General features: G+C 40.5%; 1 protein-coding gene across 6 annotated transcripts; it reads left to right on the forward strand.

Moving 5' to 3' along the window:
- The first annotated feature begins 12 nt into the window (after window positions 1-12).
- On the forward strand, window positions 13-25,841 carry LOC121684958 (ligand-dependent corepressor-like). Of its 6 annotated transcripts, none has more exons than XM_042065128.1 (7): window positions 525-648; window positions 6,758-6,823; window positions 9,317-9,396; window positions 9,845-9,980; window positions 10,177-10,491; window positions 11,116-11,200; window positions 19,181-25,841. In XM_042065128.1, exons 1-7 carry the CDS (start codon window positions 552-554, stop codon window positions 23,736-23,738), a joined length of 5,337 nt encoding a protein of 1,778 aa, XP_041921062.1. In that variant the 5' UTR covers window positions 525-551; the 3' UTR covers window positions 23,739-25,841. The 6 variants fall into 6 exon arrangements, with proteins under 6 accessions (XP_041921065.1, XP_041921062.1, XP_041921067.1 ...); XM_042065133.1 differs by lacking the exon at window positions 19,181-25,841 and adding an exon at window positions 12,719-18,541 and having other exon boundaries at window positions 533-648; XM_042065130.1 differs by having other exon boundaries at window positions 546-644.
- The last annotated feature ends 202 nt before the right edge of the window (window positions 25,842-26,043 follow it).

A 26,043-nucleotide genomic window follows, 5' to 3' on the forward strand; every position in this document is an offset into this window, starting at 1 on the left:
CTAGACTGCGCACAATGCCGATGTCTGTTTTAACTAATAGGTCGTTTTGGCCATATAGCCTGTCTATCAATGGAAGGAGGATCTCTTGAGTCTTGGAGAAATCGTGAGAAAACGAGTTATTATCTAAGTCCTCACCGCTCCATTATGTTTAGCTAGATATTTCTATATATCTGGCTATACAGCTTATATACTATAGTGTAAAAACATGCGATATAGGAAGCCTAGAGTTTGTATTGCATTACGGGGTATTCTGACATGAGACAGTATGAGCCTGCTCGGCTAATACACTGGTAAGATAATGTTTCCATTTTTACCGTTATCACTAAGAGAACATACAAATACAATACAATCTGATAAATGATTCCATGTGGCCTGATCGCCTGAATAAAAATATATGTCGCATTTTAATTAAAGGGACGTAGCTGGGTAGCCTACAGGGTAAGAGATATTTAGCCATAGACTGTATTTAGCAGCCATTCAGATTGCACAAACTTTGAGGCGACGTAAAATAACCCTGTGAGCGTGCGCGTTCACGTATCGGTCGACAGAAAATGGCGAGTCTGTGCAAGAGGCAGCAATGTATGATCGAGAGACGCGGCATTCGACAGGATCTTGATTCATGGCGGTATAAACTTATTCAATGTGTAGGTAAGGTGGTTGTAGGCAGACGTGTAAACTAATGCACACGTCCCCGTGTGTTAAAGGGTCGTATTTGTTTATTTGTTCTCTGATCGGAATCGCTAGCTATTTAACGTTAGCTAGCTTGCGAACTAGCCAACTAACATTACGAATGTATCATTAGCATTGCAAGCAAACGCATACGCCAACGTTGACTAAGTTAATCAATTCTGATAATGTTGCCAGTTATATAACTACATATCGTTGCACTTTCACTCAGCGAGCGTATTGCACAGTTTGTCCGCCCAGCAGGGCGCTATCTTTCCTATTTCTGACAGTCATTTTGTGTTGTAGGCGATCTGAAATGCTCGGTGTGTGGTTTTAAACCCTTTAATTGTGAGGGATATTCTATCAGTTCCTTGAAGTTCCTTGCTGCAACTGGAGAGTGATTATACACGACGTCAACAAAGCGATTGTTAAGATTTTTTAGTGAGGGACGGTGGCTGAAACTAACGTTGCCATATTCGAACACTCGTTTTGCTTGTGTGCGCGCTCATGTGATATGTTTTTTCCCCTTTTCTTTCTTGTGTACTGTAGCTATATTAGTGGGGGAGGGCGACACTCGTTGCACTTTGACTGACGCTCAGGGTTAGTGGCTTAGATTGTACTTGCCAAACTGGATTTTCTCCCATCTGCTTTGGGGTGTGTTCGCGTTTGCAATGGGGGAAGTGGTCTTAAGTCACGTTCAATATACTTAACGGCAAGCTAACGGTAATTGTATCGCAGTTTGTCAACGCTGCCAGTGCATGTCAATTATTCCAACATTTACAAATGGCATTTTTGAGAGTAAGTGGTGTGCAACTCTTTAACTTGTACTTACGCCACACATCTTTACATTAAATCATCACAAGAAAGGCCGTCGGTTCATTTGTATTTTCAACTGCGTTTTGTAGAAGGGGTGGGTGGGGAATGCACGTTTCCAGATAAGTCGGAAGCGTTGTGTTGCATTGTAATGTAATATTTCATGCTAACTTCACTCCACTTGTTTTGTTGTTACTTATAGGACATAGATCTGTAAGATCTGTAAATATAGTGTTTAACCTATAGTTTTTAAATGGGCTGAATTTTCTTTATTGAAGCGCACAATTGATTTTAGGGGAAATTATTAAAGTAGAAAGTGCCGTTGTTTAAAATGTGCACTGGGCACACGGCTATTTTTGTGTGAGTTAAAACTTGACCCACAAATGGCTTTTGTTTGGAAATGTGCTATGTAGTCCAGATACACATGCTCTGAATAGTATTTCTGTTGCAACAACCGATGTATTTGTTTGGCTTTTCAGTTTTGGTCTGAAAAGGCCTCTACATCGTAACCCCCGCGAAATTTTGGCGTCACAGTAGTGCACATTTAATATTCATGACAAATCACTGCTGCAACACACATGGTTGTTTGTAGTTTTGTCACTTTAGACCCGTAATCCTTTAGGCTTTCCACATACATTCATTTTATAATATTTCGTTGAGTATAACATTTGAACCTTTTCTACTTATAACACGATCTCGCTAATTCACTCATTTTGCCATATTTCATTGTCAGAGTTCTGGTCTTTTCAGTCTGGCCTTTTTGTTGGTTTTTGGGCTGTCCTTTGTAATCACAAATCAAGTTGTCATAATTGGACAGACTTGAAGTTGACATGTCAGATTCTGCCAACATGCTCTGGTTTCAGTTGTTGTATTGAAAATGTAGGTCAAAGAAATTGTTGGATGGAACTAGGCAGCTAGCTGCATTTTTGTTATTGATTTAGAAGGGAATGGTCCAGGAGCAGTTTTACAAAACAGCAAGAATGGAAAAATGTTTATCACTCGTGCTTGTTAATGTTAAAGGCTTTTCTGGCAGATGCATCATTATGTTTGTTTAAATGCAGCTTTAAGCCAGCCAAGCAATGGTGGGAGATTTACTCGAGATTTACAAATATGAAGCAATTCAATTTACTCATGCATGAATGAGTATATTTATGTTTGATTCAAGCTACATAAATGGTTGGATGCATCAGGCAGATTATGATGAGATCCGAATTTTCTGACTGTCTAAGAACAGTTTCTAGACATTGCTAGTCACTGTATATCAAGAGTGCAATTCTTCTTTTAAAAAGGCACTTTTTTTTAGTCCGATTCCTGCTTTGATATTCATCATTCCCCAGGCTCACCCTCAGGATTAGACTACATTATAAGTTCCTTACCACTGTGTTTGGTAAGTTTTGGCACAGTTTTGTGCTGTGCTATGTTAGACTACAGGTTTTTGTGTTCAGCTGTACTGTTTGTTTTTGTGCAGAGACAGGATGTCGCGTTGCAGGTGGTTGCACAGCAACAGTATTATCATCTAGTTGTAGAAATAGCGCAGAAACCTATGCCTGCTCTTTCATACCCATGTTGATAATATAAGTCCCACTCAGGATTTTCTCAAGCTTCAGGTAACTGGCAGTGGTAAACTCCTTAAATTTAGAGAGTTTGTTAGTCAGTTCCCTCTTTTGTTATCTGACTTGTTACAAGGAAATCCTAAACTGAAAAGGAATTTGGGGCTGTCCAAACCTTATGTCTTCATATATGTTTCAAGTTCCGTAACGTAACCCCACCCTGCACAAATAGGAATGCATAACTTTACATTCACCATTTCAATGAGGCTCTTTGTGTGGAAGTCAAAGCCTCACCACTTCATGAGAAGATCATATGATAAAACATGTGCCCTTAAGAACATGGTGTTTTTGAAGGCAACTCATTTTCTGGTCTCTCCCTTTTAAGATTATTCAAACGTCTTTGTTGTCTCTGTCCTAGCTTTCATGAGTCTATTTTATGACATTTTTTTTCTTTTTTGAATACCAGAAAAATATGGCTGTAGGCCTAGGCCGCACTACCGTGAGGCATGTAAAATATGTCAATGTTATCAATTTGAGTCAATATTGTATAGGACCACAACTGCACCATGGTCTCAGGCCTGTCTAGTTCGGTGCTGAAGTGGCTACAAAAACAATGTTGATCTAACATCTCTTGGGTGTAGCGTTTTGTTCTCACTGGGTTGAGAATATTTTAATACCTCAAGAGTCTAGTAGATCTCAAACAACTCCAGAATTATTTACATTAGCTGCAGTGGAGCACATTTCACTTTAGTCAGAGGGTTCTAATTCTCATCTTTCAGTGGCAGAATTAAGGATGAATATAAAAAGCTTGATTGAATTTTTAGCCTAATTAAATTAATTTTCAAGCATGTCTGGGCTAAGGGGAGGGTGGAATTTGTCACTGCATACAGTTTGCACTGTTCCTCTGTGCCATTTTAGAACACATTTAAACGCTGATCGATTGTTCAATAGCATTGGTGTAAGGGTGGGAGGCTTTGTCAAATGTTACACATCTTTGTAAAAGATTATAGATCTGTATTTTAGAAGTATGTCTACACTTTATTCTCTATCAGCGTTGTAATAGTCCCTCCAATGGTGCTGCAAATGAAAACTGTTCAAAAATGAATTCCTCAAGAACTTTGATGTCAGCCTGGTGTGTCAAACTTGGGATGTTGACCTACTTTTCCCTCTGAGCCTGAAATGCTTGAGGAGCATGCTTGGATAGCTTCGGTGGAAAGCATTTATTTAAAATGAATATGTCTGCCTGCTTGTGAAAGAGAGCAATCAGGCTATGCATTCAAGCTCTTACAATACTCAGACAATTGTATAGGGCATTTCCCTAAAAAATGCTTGGCAGGTTTGTTTTAATACAGTTAGCATTTAGTAAATGTGGGCTCTTCACTTAGTGTTTACGGAACTAAAATTGTAATTGCATTAGCTTTTGGGCTAGATATATTTTTCAAACTGTGCCATTTTAATTGGGCTATACCTCTACCAAAATAATGTAATTTGTTCAAATAGATTATTTTGCCAGTTTGATAGGGTTGAAAGCAGCTGCCGCTGAGGTAGCCTCATAATTAGCTTAACATCATTTTGCAGCAGCATTTGGGTGTGCTTAACCTACATTCTGGATGCAACAGCACTGCAGTTTGCCTTCTATGAATACTTAGACCTATAGCTTAGTATATTGCTTTTGTGTCAGTCATTTGCAGAGGTGTGTCGGTTAAAGGCTTACGTGGACGATGCATATCATGAAGTCATTAATTTTCTCTCCCAATCATGCCAGTGATGGGATGTAATACAAATACTGAGATAGTTACAAGTATTCGTCCTTTCAAAACTGTAGGCCTGGTAATCGCTGCGAAGAGTGTATCGGAACGCCCCCATTACCACCAGTCCCGTGTTTCCGTCCTCTTGCGCGTATGTGTCACTTAATATTCATTTCTATACAAACCAAGACGGCGGACGATGAAAGAAACGCAAGCACCCACACCATTGGTGTATCTAAATTAGCGATGTACCAAAAATGACATTTTACCGTGACTCGAAGCGCTGTAAACAGTGTTGTAAGGCTGCGTGTACAAATCCGCTTGGCGCTCCAGTGGAATTTTGAAGTAGCGACGAGAACCGTTCATGTGCCGTGTGAAAGGGTGTAAGTAGACGACCCACCAGGCCAGCACTAACCTCCGAGCGTGGTAAACAAAATCGGATATTTCGGGCAGTAAAAGCCCCGGTAAGAACCAAACCAGATTTTGTTCAGATCTACACACCTATGGCTAATACTTCAAATGTTATTTTGTTGTTTTAGAATTTTCAAACGACATGGGTGATAATTGGAGGTGTTACGATAGGTGTTTTATTCAAACATGGACTGGATCTCTGATCTGATTCATCTAAAGGTTCTAGCTCTAGCCTATATAGTCAAATGAAGGAATTATAGTGCAGGGATGGACAAATGGTTTGCCCGTGAGCCTGGGGCAAGCAGATGCAGGCTGAGTCTGGTCTAGCTATTTTACATTTGTAATTGCCCGATGGACAAGTGGACAATTGCTATGACTTGAAATTTTGTGCCAAACTGTGAGAGGTTCTGTTTGAATTCACTCTACTTTCAGTAAATCCAGTCAGAAACGTCAATCTCCAATCATAAAAAGTAGGGGAGGGATGATGGTGAAATGTAAGCTGGGAGTTTTTTTTTTTTTTTTTAATCTGCGGCCACGTGGAACATGGTAAACAAAAAACAAATGGCAAGAAATCTGAATAAAGACAACGGATTAGCACCACAACCCCCAAATGATGAGTGTAAGCAGTGTGTGTATGGCTGTTAATTCATTGAGTTACAAAGGACTGTGCTAATGAAGAATGACTGAAAGCTGAACCCTAAAATAGCCTTTTTTTAGTTTTGTTTTATTGACATCTGTGTTGATCAGATGAATCTTTTGTTTAAAGTAAAGCAATTTAGGATGGCAGATTATGTTTTTGGCATTATGTATGGCAAAATGGGATTCTGTATTGAAATGTAATGGTAAGCTACTGTAACTCGCTAATGTGGGTCTGGGTTTTTGCAATCTATGTACACTCAGTTAAGCAATAATTGGAACAGCAACACATATGTAGACTGCTGGGTATCCCGTGAAATATCAACATAAGAACAAAAACAAAATGCTAATCTAAATAAAGCATAACATTAGTGTTTGTGAATGCCTATTAGACACACTAGTAACTTGGTAGTAGACGCATGTATGGCCCTGGTTACAATTTAGCATTAATTTGAATAAACACCCACCCCCCTCAAATACTCTCGAGCCCTGCAGTTGTGTGCTTTTTCAGTAATAACAAGCCATGTTTTCCCGATGTATAGGCGTGTATTTTTTCATATTGTCATGAATTGATTTTTACCCCCCATCCCTACCATGAAGAATGCTAGTTGAGGTTGAAGTGGTTGCTAGGCGACATGTGAAGTACTAACATTTAACCAGCACACTCCTGTGACACGATGACTGTTGTAGTCATGATTTCGCATTAAGCTCTAACCAATCCCCCCAAGACGAAACATCCAGTTGCCTTGCCTGTAGTAGTCTGATTGTCTCAGATTAGTCAGCATGGATTTTAACAGGAGTCCGGATGCATAAATATAATGAAGATGCACCATTACTAGTGTCTAAAGGAAATGGTTCTGGCATCTAATGTTGTTCAGAATGCAACCAGATAGATTTGATTGTGAATGACCTTCTGTGTTTCCCCCCCCACAGGTTTTGAGAGCATTTTGGAAGGATTGTTTGGGTCAAGGCTGATAGAGGACCTTCGATTATTTAAAGGTGAGTGAGTCATGTCATGAAAAATCTCATCTTTTGTGACATGGCATCATCAGCACACTGAATTTAGATATGAAATACACAGATATGTCATGATAACCCAAAGTGGCAATGCATTATCCTTTATAGACAAAAGAAAACTGGTCTTGTATAGAGCAAAACTCAAATCTCATCATTTTCTTTTTTACTGGAGAGAAAAATATGTTGATCAAAGTCCTGTGTCTAAGAGCTGGGGTGGGTGTGGTAGTGGTCAAAAAATGTCAATCTGATTGTGTAAACAGGCCACACCTCCACTTTTTGTACGTCAAAGATCACAGCCAGAGTAGAGCATCACACAAGCTGGTTCAATGGCAGTCATATTTATTATTTGCTTGTCACAGTCGCACAAGCTTAATTCTGACTGCAGTATTTGCTGTACATCCGGAATAAAGAATACCCGACACTTCAAGAGGCTAGAGTCGCTCTGAAAGCAGTTGTCGACAACTTGCTTGTCATTCATAGCGCTTGCTTCAGTGGTGTAGGTGGTAGCTGCAGTCATGCTGCGAGAGTCTTGTCAGAACCAGAACTTAATTGCAGGGCTATTTGGGTTAAAGAGGTGATGTATTGACTTGGGCCATGCAGAGACCACCATTTTGAATTCAAAATGCAAGATTGTGACAGCACTTAATGACCAATTTAGCCCAGGTAGTGGGTGTTTTTCCCCCCTTCATCTTTTTGTTGTTTCAGAAAACCAGATAACCTTGAATGAAGTGAAATGCACCAACTGATCCTATCAATACTTGCTGTCATCTAAAATGTATTGGCAAAATAATGCTCAAATACCCTTTCCTGTGCTGTCAGTAGTTAAATAATAATCACAGATTGTCCTGCATCGCCCATGTCGTCAGTGCATTGTGTACATAATTACATAGCTCTTTTCCCTTTGTTACATCAGTGGAGCATATCTCGGGTGATTAGCTGAAGATCTCTGAAAACACATACAATACAATATTGAGATGTATATATTTTAATATCATTGCCTTTGGCTAATTAGCATTTCTCCTTGCTCATTGACATTAAAAGTTCCCTCTAGTTGTCATATTGCCATTAAACCAACAGACATTGTTATTGGTGTCATTTCTTGTGTAACATGCTGTCATACTGGTTAATTTGGCTTGGTCTTGCCCATGAGGTACTGCTCACAATGGGGCATTATCACAACATCTGGCACACTTATCCATTCACTTCTCCACGCAGGGTGGCCCCATTAGGCCATGCTGGTAGAAAGACGCTTTGTTTGTATGTCGAGATTGGGTTTTGGCTGGAGTTGTGCCAGTGTAAAAGTCCAGTCCTTTCAGATATTTTGACAATGTGTTTTGTGGTGCAGACAATGCTGGCCATTATTTGGACTCACTGTTGCTCAAGTGCTGGAAAAGACAAACAGTGCGATGACAATACAAGAGATTCTTTTGACCAAGTGCAGATTTTTGTTCATCACTGACATTCAGTTGGGTAGTGACCACCAGTAAGAGACAATACTTCCAGTCACATGATCCATGCCATTTCATGACATCGCAACTGGTGCCAGTAGATTTGGTCATGTTTGGGCCCTAACTGGTATTCCATTCATTTTTGTTCCCCTGGAGCTACCGCCTCCTGGGTGGTTTAAATACTCCTACTGCACCATTTAGCATGTTTTTTTTTTTCTGATGTTGAATGGCAGCAGGACAATGACTGAAGGTCAGAAGGATTGTCATGCCATGACAATGGCTGGGCCTACATTTACTTGACTTGTGCTTAAGTGTTGTATTTATTGTATTGATGGAAATGGCCTTTTGCTAGATAAAGATGTTATGTGTTGGCAAGAATTGTAATTTGATGTCACTGCATAATCATACCAAGGAGTTGATTTACTGGATCCAAAAAAGATGACATTGGAGTAATCATTCCGATGTCCATATCAGATATATCATTTGCAGCGACTTGCAGACACCCCTTGCAATAAGGGTGATCGCATGAACCAAGCAGTGAGCAGAAATACCAGAGGGTGTTTCCATAACAACGACTTCTCCATATAGCTATCGACAGATACCGAATTCATGCGCTGTATTTTTAAACCAACCAGTGTCAACACTTGTAATTATAATCTGTCTGAACCATATTAGGTGAGATACTTTTTTCAGTTGATAAAATATAGAATGCATAAATAAATAAAAGACAAAAGTGAGGGCTCTGAGCAGTGGCCTGACATCGATAGTCATTAATGTCACATTGCTGTTAAATATCACCATATCCCCATAACATTTATCTTCCAGTCTCAGTGTGACATCTTCAGTGTGTCACGATGTATGAACTGAAACAATTCACAGTATGATTTTTATTGAAGTAGTGAAAGCATCATCCATTCAAATCACCATTTGACCACCTTTGTTCAACATACGGGTCTCTCTCTTGTGAGAGCCAGTTTATTATTTATTGCTGTCTTTCAAATCTGTCCCCTCTCTTTTGGATTTGCAGATTGTCAGCCTGAAGGTGTGTCAGATTGGTCATTTGATGAAAATTGTCTTTTCTGCTGCTTAAGACGAGAGAAAGTCAAGGTAGTTTTTCTTTGCCTCAGTGTTTTTTCAATTTTCCCCCCACCACCACCTCCTCCTTGTTGTCCTCTTCCTCTCTGCATTTCTGTCTCTGTGCTACCTTTTCTTCCCATCCCCCTCACCTTCATAATAATTTATTTTATAAGTGGCCCAGTGTTGGCTGGATGTAATTCAACCCATTTATTGGCCTACTCGCCGCCGCCGCCGCCGCCGCACCCCCATCCATGGTTTTCCACCTCATTGAAAGATCCGATAGCCATGACGAACACACAGACGGCAGAGAGACGCAATTGAGACTGAACATTTTGTTTGCTTTCTTTTATTGCTTGCTTCACAGATACATTGGCTTCCAGGACCACACTCATATAAAAAGGCCTGGTGGCGAATGTCTAACATCCTTAACCTCTGTCCCCCACCTCTGCTCTGTCTCTCTCTTCATCTTCTGTTACAGGAACACTTACTTGGCCTGAACAACGACAGTTTGGGCAGTGTGGCAAGACCATTGTCCTTCATTAAAGATCAATTCAATATCAACAACCTTGAGAGGGAAGCAGAGGAATTCCTCAATGCAGTCTTGCACAGGAAAGGTACATCATATTGTGTGTGGAAATGTACATTTAGCTAGTATATAATCTTATTGTAATTGTTTTATCTCATGTGTTGTAACAGAAATCGAACAGTTTTAGGTAAGGTAAGCAGAAAGTGATGTATTTGTATCGGGAATACAAAAATTGTATTGAATCAAGACCATTTGTTTTGTTGTCGTCGTCTCCCCAATTGTAGACATCCCAAGCTTCTCAGACCCGGACATTCCTGTAGTGGCTCGTGAAATAATGCAGCGAATGATCCGTCAGTTCGCTGCCGAATATACCTCAAAAACAAGCTCTGCTCAGGGCACACCCCAGCCCAACGGCACCTCGGACCAAAGCCTGCTGACCACACGCTCCCAAACACCGGCTCCCGCGGCTCCTGCTGCTCCCGCTCTGGCCGGCCTCACATCGGCCAGGAACCCTGTCCTCAGCCAGCTTCTTATGGCGGAACAGGAAGCTCCCCTCGACCTCACAGTCAAGAGGCCCGACATCATTGTCTGTGAGCAAGGTGTGTCCGGGGTTGGGTTGTGGGGGAGGGGCGAGATCTATAGTTGGAACATGCTGCAGCTATATATAAAAGCCACTGTTCCAGTATCAGTGCTTCCCATACATTGACTTATTTGTGGCGGCCCACCACAATATCAACATCGACCACCACACAATGATTTTCTATGTCGTACTAATTTATATGTGATGAAATCCTTTTCATCTCTCTCTCTCTCTCTCTAAGTTATGTGCAAGCATATAAGAAGCAGTATCCCTACGCTAATGTTAGAATACTGTTGGGTTGTCGAGGTTATCACAATATAACATTACCCCCCCCCCCCCTTGATCTACCACCACAAATACAATTCAATTCTGTTGGAAACACTGAGTATGCATTGGTGTATGTCTGTTTTGTAGTGCAAGTTGGTTGGGTTAATAAGCATAGTTGAAATCTCTAAATGTGAATAGGTTCCACCATTGGAATTCCTGTCCCATGTCATTCCATGACATTCCGACCCCACACACTTGGCTGACTCACTTGATTTGGCTTAGACACACTTCATTTGACATTGAATTTGCCTTTAAATGTTGTTAAGCAAGTGAATGATGGCAGCCTCGGTGACCTTGGCTGTGTTTATGTCTTTAGATGGTGTCCTTGATCTCTCAACCAAGAAAAACCGGAACAGAGGAGCTGTATCAGTCAGAACCCCTGCTGCTCCTTTGGTTAAGGGGTAAGTTGAAACCTGTTCTTAAAACATATATTTTTTACATGTATGATAGTTGAAAACTGTGCCTTGTAATGCTTTCTTTTTCTTCTTTTTTTTTTTTTTTTCTTTTAATAAGTCTGAGTGATTTTTGTTTAGATGTAAGGGGTTCAGAGGGCTACCTAGGGTGCAGAATACTGCACTGCAACACCATGTGTGTGGCCTAAGGGCACATTTCTGAACGGTGTGCAGTCACATCTGAGTGACTTTCTAAGAAAGGGAATACATGTTGGAAACAGCCATGTCATTGTAATGTGAATATTTCAGTTGTCTCATTTCACACCTCTTTGTATTATTTTCCCGTTTGTCCACTGTTTTATTCTGATTTTGTTCTGTTGTCATTTTATTTAATAGAAAAATCCTTCAAATACTTCCTTTTTGATTTGCCTCTTTTTATCATCTCTCCCTTAACCAAACAACTTTGACAACTTTTCTCTCATTACAGAACTGATCTAATTAGTTTAAGTTCTGTGTTACTGGTAGAGATGGAGAGTTTCCATTTCATGGTCTTTGAGTTAAAAAAATGTTTTTTCCATACTCTAGCCTGATTAAGATCCTCTTGTTTGCACAAAAGTTAAATATGTGCTTCTGGAAATTAAATTGACTTTGGAAAAAGTGAGCACATGAATTGTATAGAATAATACAAGAAAAAAAAAAACAGGCTTATTTAAGGAGACTTATTTAAGCCAAATTACATACAGTGTCACTGCCTTACTGTGAGAGTAATGCTGTCTAAAAGAAAAGGAAAAAATGCCTGTCATACTTACAAATCAATTTTCCTCTCTCTTGCCTATCCCCGCTCCAAATCAAAGGAGTAACTTGTTTTGTGGTGGAGTTTTTCTTTTGTCACTTGTTTTCCCATAATCATTTGCAAAAAATGGCCACTGATAGACATTAGCATCCCCCAACCCCCCCCCCCCCCCCCCCCCTTCACTAACACCCTTCTTGGTGGACACTAACTTTCGCCCTGTACCTTGGCTGACTCTTTTATAGCTGTGCTTGTTTAGTGGTAACGTCATTATTCCCAGCTGCACTTGAGTGTGTGTTTCATGTTCACTGCAGAACATACTTCTTTCAGTCCTTGGCTTCACTGAACCTTGCTGCTGGATTTTTAGCCTATCCTTTTTTCCTAACATTATTATTGTTTTCTTTTTATCCCTTTTGTCCCCTTGTTAGTTTGTTTTCCAACTGGATCTCCTTTTGTTTTTGTTTTGTTTGAGTCATTCTTTATGTAATATGACGACAAAAAAAAGCCAAATAAACTAATTCCAAATAACTGGAGCCGTCTTGTACCTCCTGTAATTCAGCAGAGCAAATTCTTGACAAATGGAAAAGAGTGATGTTACCCTGGCAAGGTCATCTAATAAAGGAGCGGCCACATCCTCCCCCTCCCTAATCCATCCTTCCCTTAGAAAGAAAGAGAGACAAAAAAAAAAAAAAAGCTGTGCAAGCTCTGCTTACACCAATTTCCTTCCATTCAATCAGGATCTCCCCGAGACGTGACTACAGCTCGAGAGATGCAGATGACCAGCCGCCTCCCTGGAGCTCGCGGGACGATGGGATTGGGGAGTTTGACAACCACCCTTCCCTTCTTAAACTGTTTACTCACTCCGAGCAGAACCTGCCGGGCCGAAATGCCACTGAACGCCAAACCGAACCTCTGGGACTCTTGAAACCCAAACCGTTGCCCTCTCCATTACTCAGGAATGAATCTTGGACCAAGCCGCCTTTTAACCTCTCGAAACCCCCGCCGAACGCTGCAGGGATTGACCACAAGGGCTTATCTGATCTCAGTGAAACCTCTGTTGTGCCTGTACGAAGTCCTGCCGCTCTCAAGTCGCTGCAGCACAAAACTGACCTGGGTCACTCGCCGCCTGTGGGCCTCAAGATTCCTCAGGTCAGAGGCATGGATCTGTCCTGGAGTTCCCACAACTCCAGCCTGCATGGTTACGGCCTGCTGATGAGCTCCTACTCCGAGGACGCCCTCGGCAAGAAGCTCCACTCCATCTTCCCCAAACACAGCCGCAGAGGGAGCATGGGGGGGCTCCACGACGAAGCCGGGGAATGCTTGGGGTCGGAAGCAGAGCGTGCCATATCTGGCCAGCCGTACTCGACCTCTGACCCAGAAGTAGACTCCAGCTTCAAGCAGCCCCGGAAGAAGAGGGGCCGCTACCGGCAGTACAACATGGAGAACCTGGAGGAGGCCATCGGCGTGGTGATGAACGGGAAGATGAGCGTCTCGAAGGCCCAGACCGTCTACGGAATACCTCACAGCACTCTGGAATACAAAGTGAAGGAGCGCCTAGGAACACTCAAAAACCCACCTAAGAAGAAGCTTAAGCTGAAGACCGAGGAGCACGAGGAGGAAGTTGCCGTGAAATGCGAGCCGCCTGAGCTCAGCGAGGAGGCGTCACCCAGCGCTGATGTTTCCAGAGATGAGTGACGGGGAGAGATTTCCCGGAGAGATTTCACGGAGAGATTTCACGGAGCAGATGGGAGTTGGCTCTTTTTCTTTTGCAGTCATGTGGGCAGGATGCCCAAGCAGGGATTTTTAAATACCAAAACACATTTTTTATGATCTTGTTCTCTGGACAGCAGATACAAAAATAGTGATTAGTTTTAAATGAGTGCAGATTTTCTTATCCTTAATAGAGAGAAAGGAGAGAGACCTTATACCTTTACTTCAAACTGCTACAGAGCAGAATTCTGGCAATTGGGGGGGGGGGGGGGGGGGGGTGATCCTGGATTTGAGTTGCCACTGGGAGACGGGGCAAGCAAACCAAATAACAAAAGCACTCTCTAACAACTTGCGCTTACTACACTACGTGACTTAAGGTGATGACAGTTAGGCATTCTTTTTTTCCTTTTCTAGAGGATCTTGATCAGGTTATTGCTACTGTTTTGTGCCATAATTTTTACTCAAAGCACTGATGAAAGTCAGGTTGCTGCTATGGCCCCTAAAACACTGAAGACTTCGATTGAACCACTTTACCCAAAGGGTGTTGGGTTTGTATATCGAATGCAGAATGCAGATTGGAGACCGACTTAACCCCTACAAAGGATGATTGAAGAACTTGTTGGTATCAAAGTGAAGTGTCCTAAAACAGCACATACCATATACACCTCATATCTGTACCTTAGGTCAATACTACTTACAGAATGTTCTATACTTATTCTCAGAGTTTTTATATACATCAACGGCAGTTTTTCTTTTGCAGTTGCACTTTTCAACAGTTTGTTCAGCTGAACCAGGAATTCAGTAATAATCATCAGGGAAAAGAGCCTTCCTTTGACTACATCAAAATTGAAGAGCGTAGGGAAGTATTGATGCACATGGCCTCTCTTGCATGTGATGCTTGATGCTTTTCTTTTTAAACTTTCACCAGAAGACTGTCGGGAGTTTCCTGAAAACGTTGTAAATTTGAACATAATGTAAAAGGCCTAGTGCAGCACTATGGGTCTTAAAATGTCACTGAAAGGTGAGAGGCCTTGTAGGCTACGTGAAGACAAATATCTAAATAGACAGGATGAGTGTTTTGAACACTTCAAAAGGCCATAGGAAGACCGTGAGAAATATTTTTAACAAAATATTTAGTTTTGTTTGTAATGTATAGCAAGTCTAAGTTCACTTCTTATCTCTGATGAAGAAAAGACATAAAGAAAGGAAAAAAAACCCTCTTAACAGACTAAACGACTTCAAAATTAAATGCGGAAAGCTGCATGTTTCCATGACAATCCTCTGGCATTACTCATTTGCAAGGAAGGGTGTGTGTGGCCAGTGGAGGCACTTGTAGCTCAGTGTTTTGTCTAGTTGTCTTTGTCAGAGGCAAGAGGTTTTTGTAACTAAATGTCCCCCAAAGTTTGTTTGTAGAAATGCATGGTTTGTATCGAAGGATGGCTGGTTATATTTCATTTTACACTATGGGACTTTTTTGATGGACTAGTAGCATGTTTGGTGGTGAGCATAGCAGAGGCGCACCCTGCTTTGTGCTCTCTCAGCCATTGTGTTTATGAATGCTATGTACAAGCAAAGACTTCATGTAAGCCACACAATATCCTACCGTTCTGACTACTCAGATGGAATAGTTAATATCGGAGGATCTTACACATGTGATTTCTCAGAACTGGTGATTTAATTTTGATCTCACTCAGGAGTTGCGTGTGAATGTTTCAGGTTTTAGTCTAAAAATGTCATGTTCTCCCTCTTGAGCTGCTTAATATTTTAAAGGCACTGTCGTAAATGTTTTACAATCTTTGGATTCTTTTGGGTTTGGGCATGGCGAAATGGGGTTGCACTTTTATTCCTTTCCCTATCCTGTTTTTTTTTTTTTGTTTGTTTTGAAAGGTTATTTTATTTATCCTCTTGGTCTTAGGAAATCTCAAACTGTACAGCTACATGCAGTTGTTTGTACTGTTTTTATTATTTATGTATTGCATTTTAATATATGAAGGCAGATCTGTGATTCATTAGAAAGGGGATTCTAGCGTACTTGGCTAGATCAGTATAAAGGTTTTCCTATCATGGCTTTGTTTTGGGTGTTGTAGCCTCACAAGTTGCATAATTAGGAGGATAATACATAGTTTTATTTATATATATATATATATATATACACAGATTTAAGTAATTAGCTGACCGGTGCAATACTTACATGTTGACTACCCTTTTTTTCATGTGAAATCTATATCCGCAGAATGCCTACTACTTCGTTGGAATTACTGAAATACCTCATATACTGTACATATAGGCTTTGACATGTTGTGTATCAAATGTATGTGTATATTTGCATCAGAGCTCACCTCAAACATTGTCATTGTTAGAACACTGTTTGTGTGCGTGTGTATGCGTGTGTATCTCATGAGTGAGATAGCGTATATTAACTGTTTTAATCAATGTAAGGTGAATTCCTTGATATATTACAAAGTTAGTGCGTCTGTGTGGGTGAGGGGTGGGGTTGGGAATTAATCAATCATTGAAGGACACGTTTGATTAAATTATGCCTGTTCTAATACATTTAACAAATCGAATAATCAAATTCATTGAAGTGAACGCTACTGTGGTGTACTTACAAAAAGCTGTTCAAGATATTAGCTCTTCGTGTATATCTATCAAAGCTACTTAATCGATAACAAAACGAATTAAAAGAGCAGCCAGGTGTTTTACCACCTCTAGCTGATGTACTTTTTTGTGACTGCTTTCTATAGGTTGGCAGGCTCAACATTGTAATTTGGGATAAAACCAAAATATTTCCAGACTGTGTAGACACTTTTTTTTTTTTTTTTTTTTTTTTGGTGTAGGTGGTTTGTTTGCTTTCCCCTACTTCTCCCCTTCTGTTTTATTTGCTTGCCGTTTCAATTTGACAAGTGCATCTTCGTTGTAGTTAAAGCTTATCAGGAAGATAGAACACTGATTATACCATTTGACTGACCTCAAGTGGCGAAGGCCTCAAACAGCTGCTTAAGTTCATCAGCAAAAATGAGCAACTTTTTAGACTCTGTCTAAACAAACCACACCGTCAATGTTTAAAAATACGGTGATTATACTTTGGACCTTGCATCAGTATGTCCAGAACCCATGGTATTTAATATTTCTGGTATATTGTCCTGGCCTGCGTGGATAAGAGGCAAACTAAAATGCACTTCAAAAGAATAATATATTCCAAAATGAAAACATTGCTATGTTGTGTTTCTGTTTGTCTTATTTTTTATTTTTATTGCGGACTTAATGCACTCCATAAGAGAAATATTCCACAAATCTCCACAAATTTATTATTATTATTATTATTATTATTATTATTATTCAATAGTTTACAGGATTCAACTTGTTGACTAATATCTAGTCAGGTCTTTGATGCTCATTCTCATCCTTGATTTCTGCTACCATGGTAGCAAGAAAAGAACGTTCATCACATGTATATCCCTTTTATTTTACAGGATGCAGACTGATATCTGCCAGTAAGCTTAATGTTTTATTGAAGAGTGGAATTAAGCCATACAGTTTAGATACCATATGTCATGAGATGCATTGGTATGTAACCTCTATTTAATTGATTATGGATCAAGGTTATAGCAATCACAAGACGCAAGAATTTCAAAATAACAGACTGTAATATCCTGGAGGCATGGAATGAGCTTAGTTTGACTTTTTTGTTTCTTTTATCCAGTTGGCATTTAACGTTTTTGTTAACCGTTTTAGGCATTGTTCACACAATTGAGCTTTCTGAAATGTGTTAATGCACATTAGAACCAGGTGGCGTCATGTGGTTAAACTAACTTTGATTCTTGCACACAACTCATCCTCAGGAAAAAAGTATACTTAACATTTCATTTCATACAGATAAGTTTCTGTTAACAGAAAATCCTTTTTTTTCTTTTTCTTTAGGCTTAAGAGATTTAGATGTTCCCCTTTTTTGCCAGATGAATTACAGAGATCTACATTGGCATGTAAATGTCAAAAATCCTTAGATTTTTGAAAAGATGCTTTGAAATGTTCTTGATGTCAAACCTCTAGGGTAATTCCCCTCCGCTGTGAAGTGTTAGGCGCATTCACTGAAGTGCTTGTTTGAATTCACCCCCTTGTCCAGGTTAGATGTTGGCCAAATGGATATAACAAACTCTGATGCTCGCAGTACCTCAGATATGCGATGACATGTTCACATGCTGAACTTTTTGGTTTGTGTTCACTGGCATCTTTAGTGATGTAGCATACTGGCCCAGTTTTAGGGTGAAAATAATTTATTTTCATGCATTTTCTAGAACCACTGTAAGCCAGAATGTTATCATGCTTCATAATGACACATGGCAGTGTAATAAGCTGTGTAAATTCTGGCCTTGGCCTTTTGTTTTTTGAAACGGGCAGGTCAGAGCTCCACTGGACCTCATTTCATATTTTATGTAATTCAATGTTTTGTACTGTAAAATATATTGTGTGTATGCCCTATGTCTATTTTTTTCTTTTCTTTTCTTTTTGTGGGACATCTTGGCAACTGGCATTTTATTATAGCACTTGCTACTGACATTTTTTGGCCCTTTTTCATTGTTTAAGAAAGATGAAGTATTATTTGAAATTGTTGCTTACCAAAAATATTTTATTTGTTTCTATTTGTGATGTGCTGAAGTGATTTTTAATTTTAGCCTGTATTGTTTATTAATTAGCCTAGCCCTAGAGCATCTTGATTAATGCATGTGAAAACAATCGGTGGTTTCATTCACAAAAGAGTGGATCTAACTGTTTTATTACACTGGAATATTACAGACCAACTAAAATGAATGTTTTAACATTTTCTTTCAATAAATGTTTATGAGAACTTTGCAATGTGACAGTCTTGTTTTTAACTCCAGACATTTTAAGCAGAATAAGGAATTGCACATTATCACATACACTACTATTCTACTCCATTATAGACAGAATACCAGCTGAGATCAGTTGCATTGTCAGGGCAGCAGTTTTCAGGTTACATTATCTGCTTACATAATTGCAAAAGGGTTCTCCAATGTTTTCTCAGTTAGCCTTTTAAAATGATATCAGATTGGTAAACAGAATGTGCCTTTGGAACATTGGATGAATGGTTGCTGATAATGGGTAATGTAGATATTGCATTAAAGATCAGCCATTTCTTTCTACAACAGTCGAGAACCCTTTTGCAATTATGTACATGCACATAATGTAATCTGAAAACTGCGGTCCTGTTTAAAAAAACAATGTAACTGATCTCAGCTGGTATTCTGTCTATAATGGAGTGGAATGGACATTTCTAAGTGACCCCAAACATTTGACTAGTAGTGTATATTTAATTCACTGGCTGATTAAGTACCCTTTTTCCTGGAAACAGGACTTGGCATTGTAAGTTAGCAGGTTTTTTTTACTTCAGAAGAGGTTTCTTATTATTGCAAAGCATTGCAAATATTGATAGAGTTATCTTATGTATGTCTTTCCCTTCTGTTTTTCAGTGACTCTCACAACCTGGGTCTTGCTTATGCAAGAGATCAACAGTCCACGTCTGATCTAGAACGATTTATGGCCAAGCTTTGTTTGCATCATCAGCGTCAGATTGTTGATGCACTGGGATATTTGGAGACTGAAGTCAAGGCTTCAACCAGTGTTTCACATGTGTCTGTAAGAGCAGTCCCAGAGGAACAGACACCTGTGAGTGCTGGTCAGGAACGCTCAGAGACCCAACATCCTGAGAGAACGCTTGTACTTTCCTCCAAAGCCAGATGCAAAGCAGAGTTGTTGGAATCAGCAATTCAGGGGAACAGCAAAAAGGTAGCATTAAAAAAAGACACTTACTTTCCTGATTCACACAGTGTGAGTGGGAGTTCACTTTTGGATCTTCGTAAAGATGGGATCGAGGGTGGCAACATTTTGTCATCTCTTCTTACTAGTTCAAATGAATATGAAACTGTAAGCCGCCAATATCAGTCAACCCATGGACTTAGTAGTACCAACTCTGTACGTCAATCAAAAGCTAAAGACAAGATGTCAAGCAGTCATCTCTCTATTGACTCTTTAGAAGAACAGCAGTGTGCATCTGACACTGTACTACAGTGTACAACAAGTAGCAGTGAATTAGAGGTCATTGGAGTGTCCCCATCTTATGATGGGCATGAATTCTCAGAACATCTGCAACACTCCAATCAAGGTTTTCCAGGACAAACCAAAGATATCCCAACCCGGCAACCACTAGTCCTGAGGCCTAACACACCCAGAACAGCTAGAAAGAGCAGACGAGGATCCTTCCCTCGAACAAAGGATGGTTCTGTTTGTCGCATTGATCCTGATAGTCATTGTGACATTGTTTATATTGGGAAATCAATTACAGAGTGTCAGTTAGAGCCTTTGAACCGAATGTTACCACGACGGAATGCCAGGAAGAGCATAAGAGGGCACATGTCAACTGAAGATTACCTGGAACTCCGAACTGTAAGAACACTGGCCAGGAAATCGGCAGAAAATGGAAGTGGCAATTGTCCTGCACCAATGCCCATCATCACATTAGTCACTCCAAAACAGGCCCTTGCCAAGCCTGATGGTGTCCCCCCAGTGGACATGCCATTTGCAGGAGGTTGTGGGGAATCCATACAGCAGACGACGCCATCAGAGACCTCAGCAGAGAATGAAATGCTTGGTGATGTGTTGAGCAATGTGAATGATGTAGATGTGATTGTAGAAACAAGTCAGACAGGTCAGACAACATACCAAGACAAGGTAGAAGCTTACTCTGAAATGTCAGCACCAGCAGCAGCTCAGAAAAGCAGTCTGTCTGAACAAGATGAGGTTTTATGCACTGCAGAGCCACTTTCCGAGCAGTCAATGGAGCTACCTGCTAGAGATGATCTAAACAAGGCAGATATTGCACCAATTAGTGAAAATGCTGAAAATGTAGAGCCAGTGTTGGAGATGACTAAAGAAGATCCACCGTGTGAGCAGTCCCCTGAGCCACTTTCTGTTTCAGAAGACATTGATGTTGAGCCCTGTGGCGGGAATGAATTGCCATCCGTTGCACAGGAAGATGACCTCAATTTGAAAGATAAAGAAACTAATAACGAGTTGATGGATAAGAATACTGACCTAGACATTTCAGCTGAACCAGAAGGACATTCTGAAACTTCAGCATTAGAGAAACAGACTGACAACGTCACTCAAAATTATGAGGTGTTAGATGAACAATCTGGCATTGAAACAGAATTGAACATTGTCCTTAGCAGCGATGAAACCGAGAAAGAAGTAGTTGATGAGCCCTCTAGTGAATATACTTGCTCAGATACTCCCCCAGAAACATATATGGACAAAGAAGTGTTGAGAGAGGTTTTGAGTTCACCAGAGAGTAAAAAACAGAAAAAACGCAGAAATGTAAGGACCTTTGGCAGCTCTGACAGACGATTGCGCAGTAGGGCCTCTGGTGTTGAAGAAATATCCGTGACCCCTGAGAAAAACGATCAGACCGCATTAGCACAAGTCTCTGATTCTGTTACTGAAGAAGCCAAGACTCCTGAGACAAAGCGCCCTTTGAGATCTGTTAAGGCAAAACCATTAGAAAGTGATGTATCTAACAGTGAAGCTCAGCACAGTGAAGTGGTCGGTAAAGAACAAACACAACAGTCTAACATTCATCAATTTGACAAAACAGCTGATTTGAGTCCATGTGAGAACCCAATAGCAGATCACGTGGTGCAGACTAGAAAGATGCTTAGGTCAATGCAGGCAAGGCAGGCACTTGATGATGAAGGAGAACAGAAGGCAGTTCCTCCATTATCAAACGTTACTGATGCTCCGATTTCATCATCCAAGGAGCTAAAAGAGAAGGACGTGCCTGCAGAGAAGGACGTGCCTGCAGAGAAGGACGTGCCTGCAGAGAAGGACGTGCCTGAGGACGTGCCTGCAGAGAAGGACGTGCCTGCAGAGAAGGACGTGCCTGCAGAGAAGGACGTGCCTGAGGACGTGCCTGCAGAGAAGGACGTGCCTGAGGACGTGCCTGCAGAAAAAGATGTGCTTGCAGAGAAGGACATGCTTGCAGAGACAGACAAGTCACTTTCAGAAAAGTCTGAACAGACACAACTGCAAGATTCACATGCCTATGACCCTCCCAGTAAAGATAGTCTTATGGAACCAGTTAGTCTTCAGTCAGACCCATCTCTTGTGACTACCCCTACTAGAGTCTCAGCACGTATGCCTTTGAGAAGCAGGAGTGGCCCTGTGGAAGGCAGTAAGAATCAACCTATTGCAAAATCTTCTATGGAAAAGTCTGGACACATGCCTCTAAGAAGTGCAGGTACCATTGTAACTGAGGAAACACCTGGGGATTCCCAAAGTACCCCTACAAATTCTGAAGAAAAATCAAGGCACATGCCATTGAGGAGCCGAAGTCAAGGTGTTGATAGTGATGGCAGTTCTTCCACTGGAAATCCCGCTGAGAATTCTGGGCGTATGCCCTTGAGAAGTAGCAGCGCTAATACAGCCCCCCAGCCCATGAGCCCCACAACCTCACCAAGGGACAAAAAAGCTCAGAGATCTCCCAGACCAACTAAATCTGGGGCTGTTTCGTCAGATTCTGAACAGAACCTTACAGGCTCCCCTCCTAAACTTAGAACTGAAAAGATTAAGCAGGGTCCAATAAAGGAACCTGTTAAGCCTGTCATTTTACCTAGTATTCCAAACCCTGGGCCTGTAGTACCAAATCCCCCAAAGTTCTTGGAGGCCCTTAGAGGAGAAGAAAACCAACAGCTAATCATGAACCTGAACACCAAGTTTGATAAAATGCAAAAAGGATGGGTCCATGTGGACAAAGAGGGGCCCCAAACACACAGATCAAGGAACAAAGCAGACAGACTGAAAGACATCTGGAAGAGCAAGCGAAGAATTCGAAAACCCAGAACATTAGAGGCACATAAATTTTCCCCTGTACAGATGCTTTTTATGAAATCTTTTGATTTGCCAAGCATCTGTCGCTGGTTCTTGCAGACCACAGAAACAAAGTCCCTTGTCATTGTTAAAAAGGTAAACACTCGACTTCCATCTGAGACGCAGCTATGCTTTCACAGTTCGTCCTCTATGGCAGGGACGTCACATGGTGTACATATGCAGGCTGAGCGTTTGAAGAAACACCTGAAAAAGTTTGCCATTGCCTCCCCAGTCAAGAGCAATGCTAAGAGTCAAAAGCTTATTGCCGAGGCATTGGAACTAGAACCTGTTTGCATAAAAAGTAAAGAAAAAAGGCAGTTAACCACTGCTACTCGGATGTCCACCAAGCCTCAGAGTTTCAGGGGTGTTGCGCAGTCTGCTGACGGGCAGAAGACCTCAGGTGCTGTGAAAAATCCAACTAGTGCCAGGATTCTGAGGAAGTACTCCCATATACGGGAGAAAATGCAAGGACAGCAGAATTCAAAGAAACTCAAAGACCAGAAGGCTGAACCTCACAAAGGGGCATCCAAGCAGAAGTTGCCCTCAGCAAGCCAGCAGAAACTGGCACTTTCAAAGAGAAATGGGGGTAAAGACTCAAATGTTTCAAAGAAAGAAAAGGCACAGCAGTCCCCCATGAATAAAAAGAGTGCAACAAGGCCTACTGGTAAAGAAAAGGTCACAAAGACAACCAGCACAAAAGCATTGAAGGAACCTGCCCGTAAAGATGGTCCTGCACCAAAGAGGCCTCAGCAGACATCAATGTCCCCCAAACCACAGAGGACCGCTTCGGCTACAGTTGGGAGTCCAAAAGGTAGCACAAACAAAAAAGAGAATTCATCTGGTGAAAAATCTTTGCAAACTGCAACCAGTGACTCTAAGGCAGATGCAAGGAAGCAAACACCTACTAAAGCCTTTGTGAGTTTGGTCTCCCCTACACAGAGTCCTGAGCCATCAGTCTCACAAGACCAAGTGCTGACAAGGTCTCAGAGGAAAATTGAGGCTGCACAGCGCCTGAGCGAGTCTCCCAAGTCTGCTACCAAGAGAGCCCAAGAACCTGTTGTAACTCCTGTGAAACGTACTAGGACATCTCTCTTGAAAACAAATTGAAAAATGGAGACAGACTGCCGTTTTGGGAAGTATTGGTGACCGCTCTTAGACTGAGGACCGAGATAAGTCATGCAGTATATGTACCTTCAAAGTTTGCTCATAAATTCTTTTTTGTCCCTATTAAATGGGTGGGCAAGACATGCTTGAAGTTTTTTTAATATATATAAATAAAGAGAGAAAGAGAGAGATACAAGTAGAGAGGAAAAAGCAACAACTTGGCAATGATTTTGCAAAGTTATGAAGATGTAAATATGGAAAAGAGTTATTTAAATTCAATTTTGCCATTTTGATGCTGAATGTTTTTGTGATGTTCCCATATAAACAATGTGACCTGCTGCTGAGGGGCATACTCCTCTATCCCCCTAGAGCCGTGTAGCGCTTGCAAGTTAGGGCTGCACATGTACATTTGGTAGGCTTTAAGAAGATTCTTATTTACATTTATAAACCATTTACACATGGTTTTTATTGGTTTTGTCGCATGTCAGTTGAATGACATACATATCATCAAACATAAAAAAGCCATGACTGAACAGTTAATGAAATGAGAATTCATGATGAGTGACTGATGCAGGACAATTTTTTTTTTAGTGATCGGTGCTTGCATTTTAACTGTCACCTGCATCTTTTCATGGTAACATTTGCAGTCCTACTGGCAAGCAGTGGTTGTGTGGGAATTGGATCAGGTGCCTTATTTGTCAGTGTGATGTGGTAGACTATTCCTGGATAGAGAGCCTCACTTCTTGGCCTGTTGTGCAGACATGTACTGTAGGGAGCCCAAGGTTATTCTCATGCACAGCCTTGTTGTTTTCCTGTATTTGCGCCCCCCACCCCCCACCCCCATATGTTTTAATCATAACTCTTTACAAACATGGATAAAATCATTGTTTAACTTATGACCTTTACCATGGATGCATTTCTTCCAGTGTTTTTTTTTTTTTTTTTGTGTGAACAGTAAAGCAAGCATTAACTGTAGATTGTGTTTTATATTAGATTATAGATGGAGTTATTTGACAGTGGTTACATTTTGACTCGTATGTTTTTTGACCTCAGATTGTTAAACCTTGGCAATAAGTACATCATCCTTAAACAACCCCTCCCGTCCATACTCTTGGTCCATCTGAGAAAGTAATAAAAATGAAAACGAATAAAAAAATAAAAGCTTGCACACTTTTTCCTTGTAAGTAGGGCACACTTAAGCATTCTAATTTCCCCCAAATTACAGGCTTGGTATCATTATTCAGAAAGCATTATTATACCCTATTTTTGGAGCTCTTCACATAAAATGAAGTGTCATTGTGTCAGCAGCATTAATGTACTGTCTCTCTCTCACTTAAATTCTACAGCATTGTGGTTTTGCTGAAAATGCTTTTCATTTGCTCATTTAAGCCACTGAAGCTGTTTTTGTAATACAAAAAGCTGTAGCATTTTGCTTGATTGTGCATGCAGTCTTTTGTAAGGCAGCCCAACACAGTTTCATAATTTTACTTTTGGACATCCCCAGGTTTTCTTAAGTCCAATTTATAATGCTATGCATGTACAGACCTACCATGGTAAGCTGAATTCTACCAATTCTATTCATTTAAGATGTAAGATATGGTCCAGAACATTGATAATGTACAAATTTCTTTGAAGATGGTTCACTAAGGACACTTGTTAAACACCACATTTTGTGCCAGAAAGTTTTTTGCCATTCCCCAGTGGTTATGTGTTAAGTTATTTAGAGTTCTAATTTAATTTTTTGCTGTAACAAATATGAACTATAGATTGCTTGCAGACAAATATGCTATCAAATACTTTGATTCTATGACGTTCTTTCAGGCGAGTAAAATGTGTGCTCAGTCCGTATCTGTTTATTTTCCTTTTAAAGAGCACCAACCTTTCACGGCTACGTATTTATTTAGGAGAATTGTTGTTGCTAAACAAATTACCATTATTTCCTGTTCAAAAGGTATCATTCAGTATTTCCTGAAATAACATTTCAGAGTATTTGGAAACATGTATGTATTTTGTATTTTGGGGAACAAATGTATTGTACTATTTTCATCAGTAGCCTGGTCTCTGTATCCATACTTTGGGAAAATAAATAAATAGCACAGTACTGTCTTAATGATTTTGGCTGTACATTTGTATTCATTGTAAATGCAAATTATAATAACTTTCTGTTTTATTGTTTATTTAAAAAGCACATGGTTGTCAGTATTGAATGCAGTAGTAGTTTTTCAATCCAACTACAAACTGACTTGAATGTTTATACTTAACAATGGATATGTAGTCTTGTCCTTTGTCTATGTATTTTATGACTCCA

Source organism: Alosa sapidissima, chromosome 16, assembly GCF_018492685.1.
Source record: "Alosa sapidissima isolate fAloSap1 chromosome 16, fAloSap1.pri, whole genome shotgun sequence".
Classification (NCBI taxonomy): domain Eukaryota; kingdom Metazoa; phylum Chordata; class Actinopteri; order Clupeiformes; family Clupeidae; genus Alosa; species Alosa sapidissima.

Bases quoted from the DNA above. Each gene is read 5' to 3' on its own strand.
- LOC121684958 (XM_042065128.1), top strand. From the start codon at position 552: ATGGCGAGTCTGTGCAAGAGGCAGCAATGTATGATCGAGAGACGCGGC. The intron at 649-6,757 runs GTAAGGTGGTTG...CCCCCCCCACAG, and splicing joins TAAACTTATTCAATGTGTAG to GTTTTGAGAGCATTTTGGAA. The intron at 11,201-19,180 runs GTAAGTTGAAAC...TCTGTTTTTCAG, and splicing joins GCTGCTCCTTTGGTTAAGGG to TGACTCTCACAACCTGGGTC.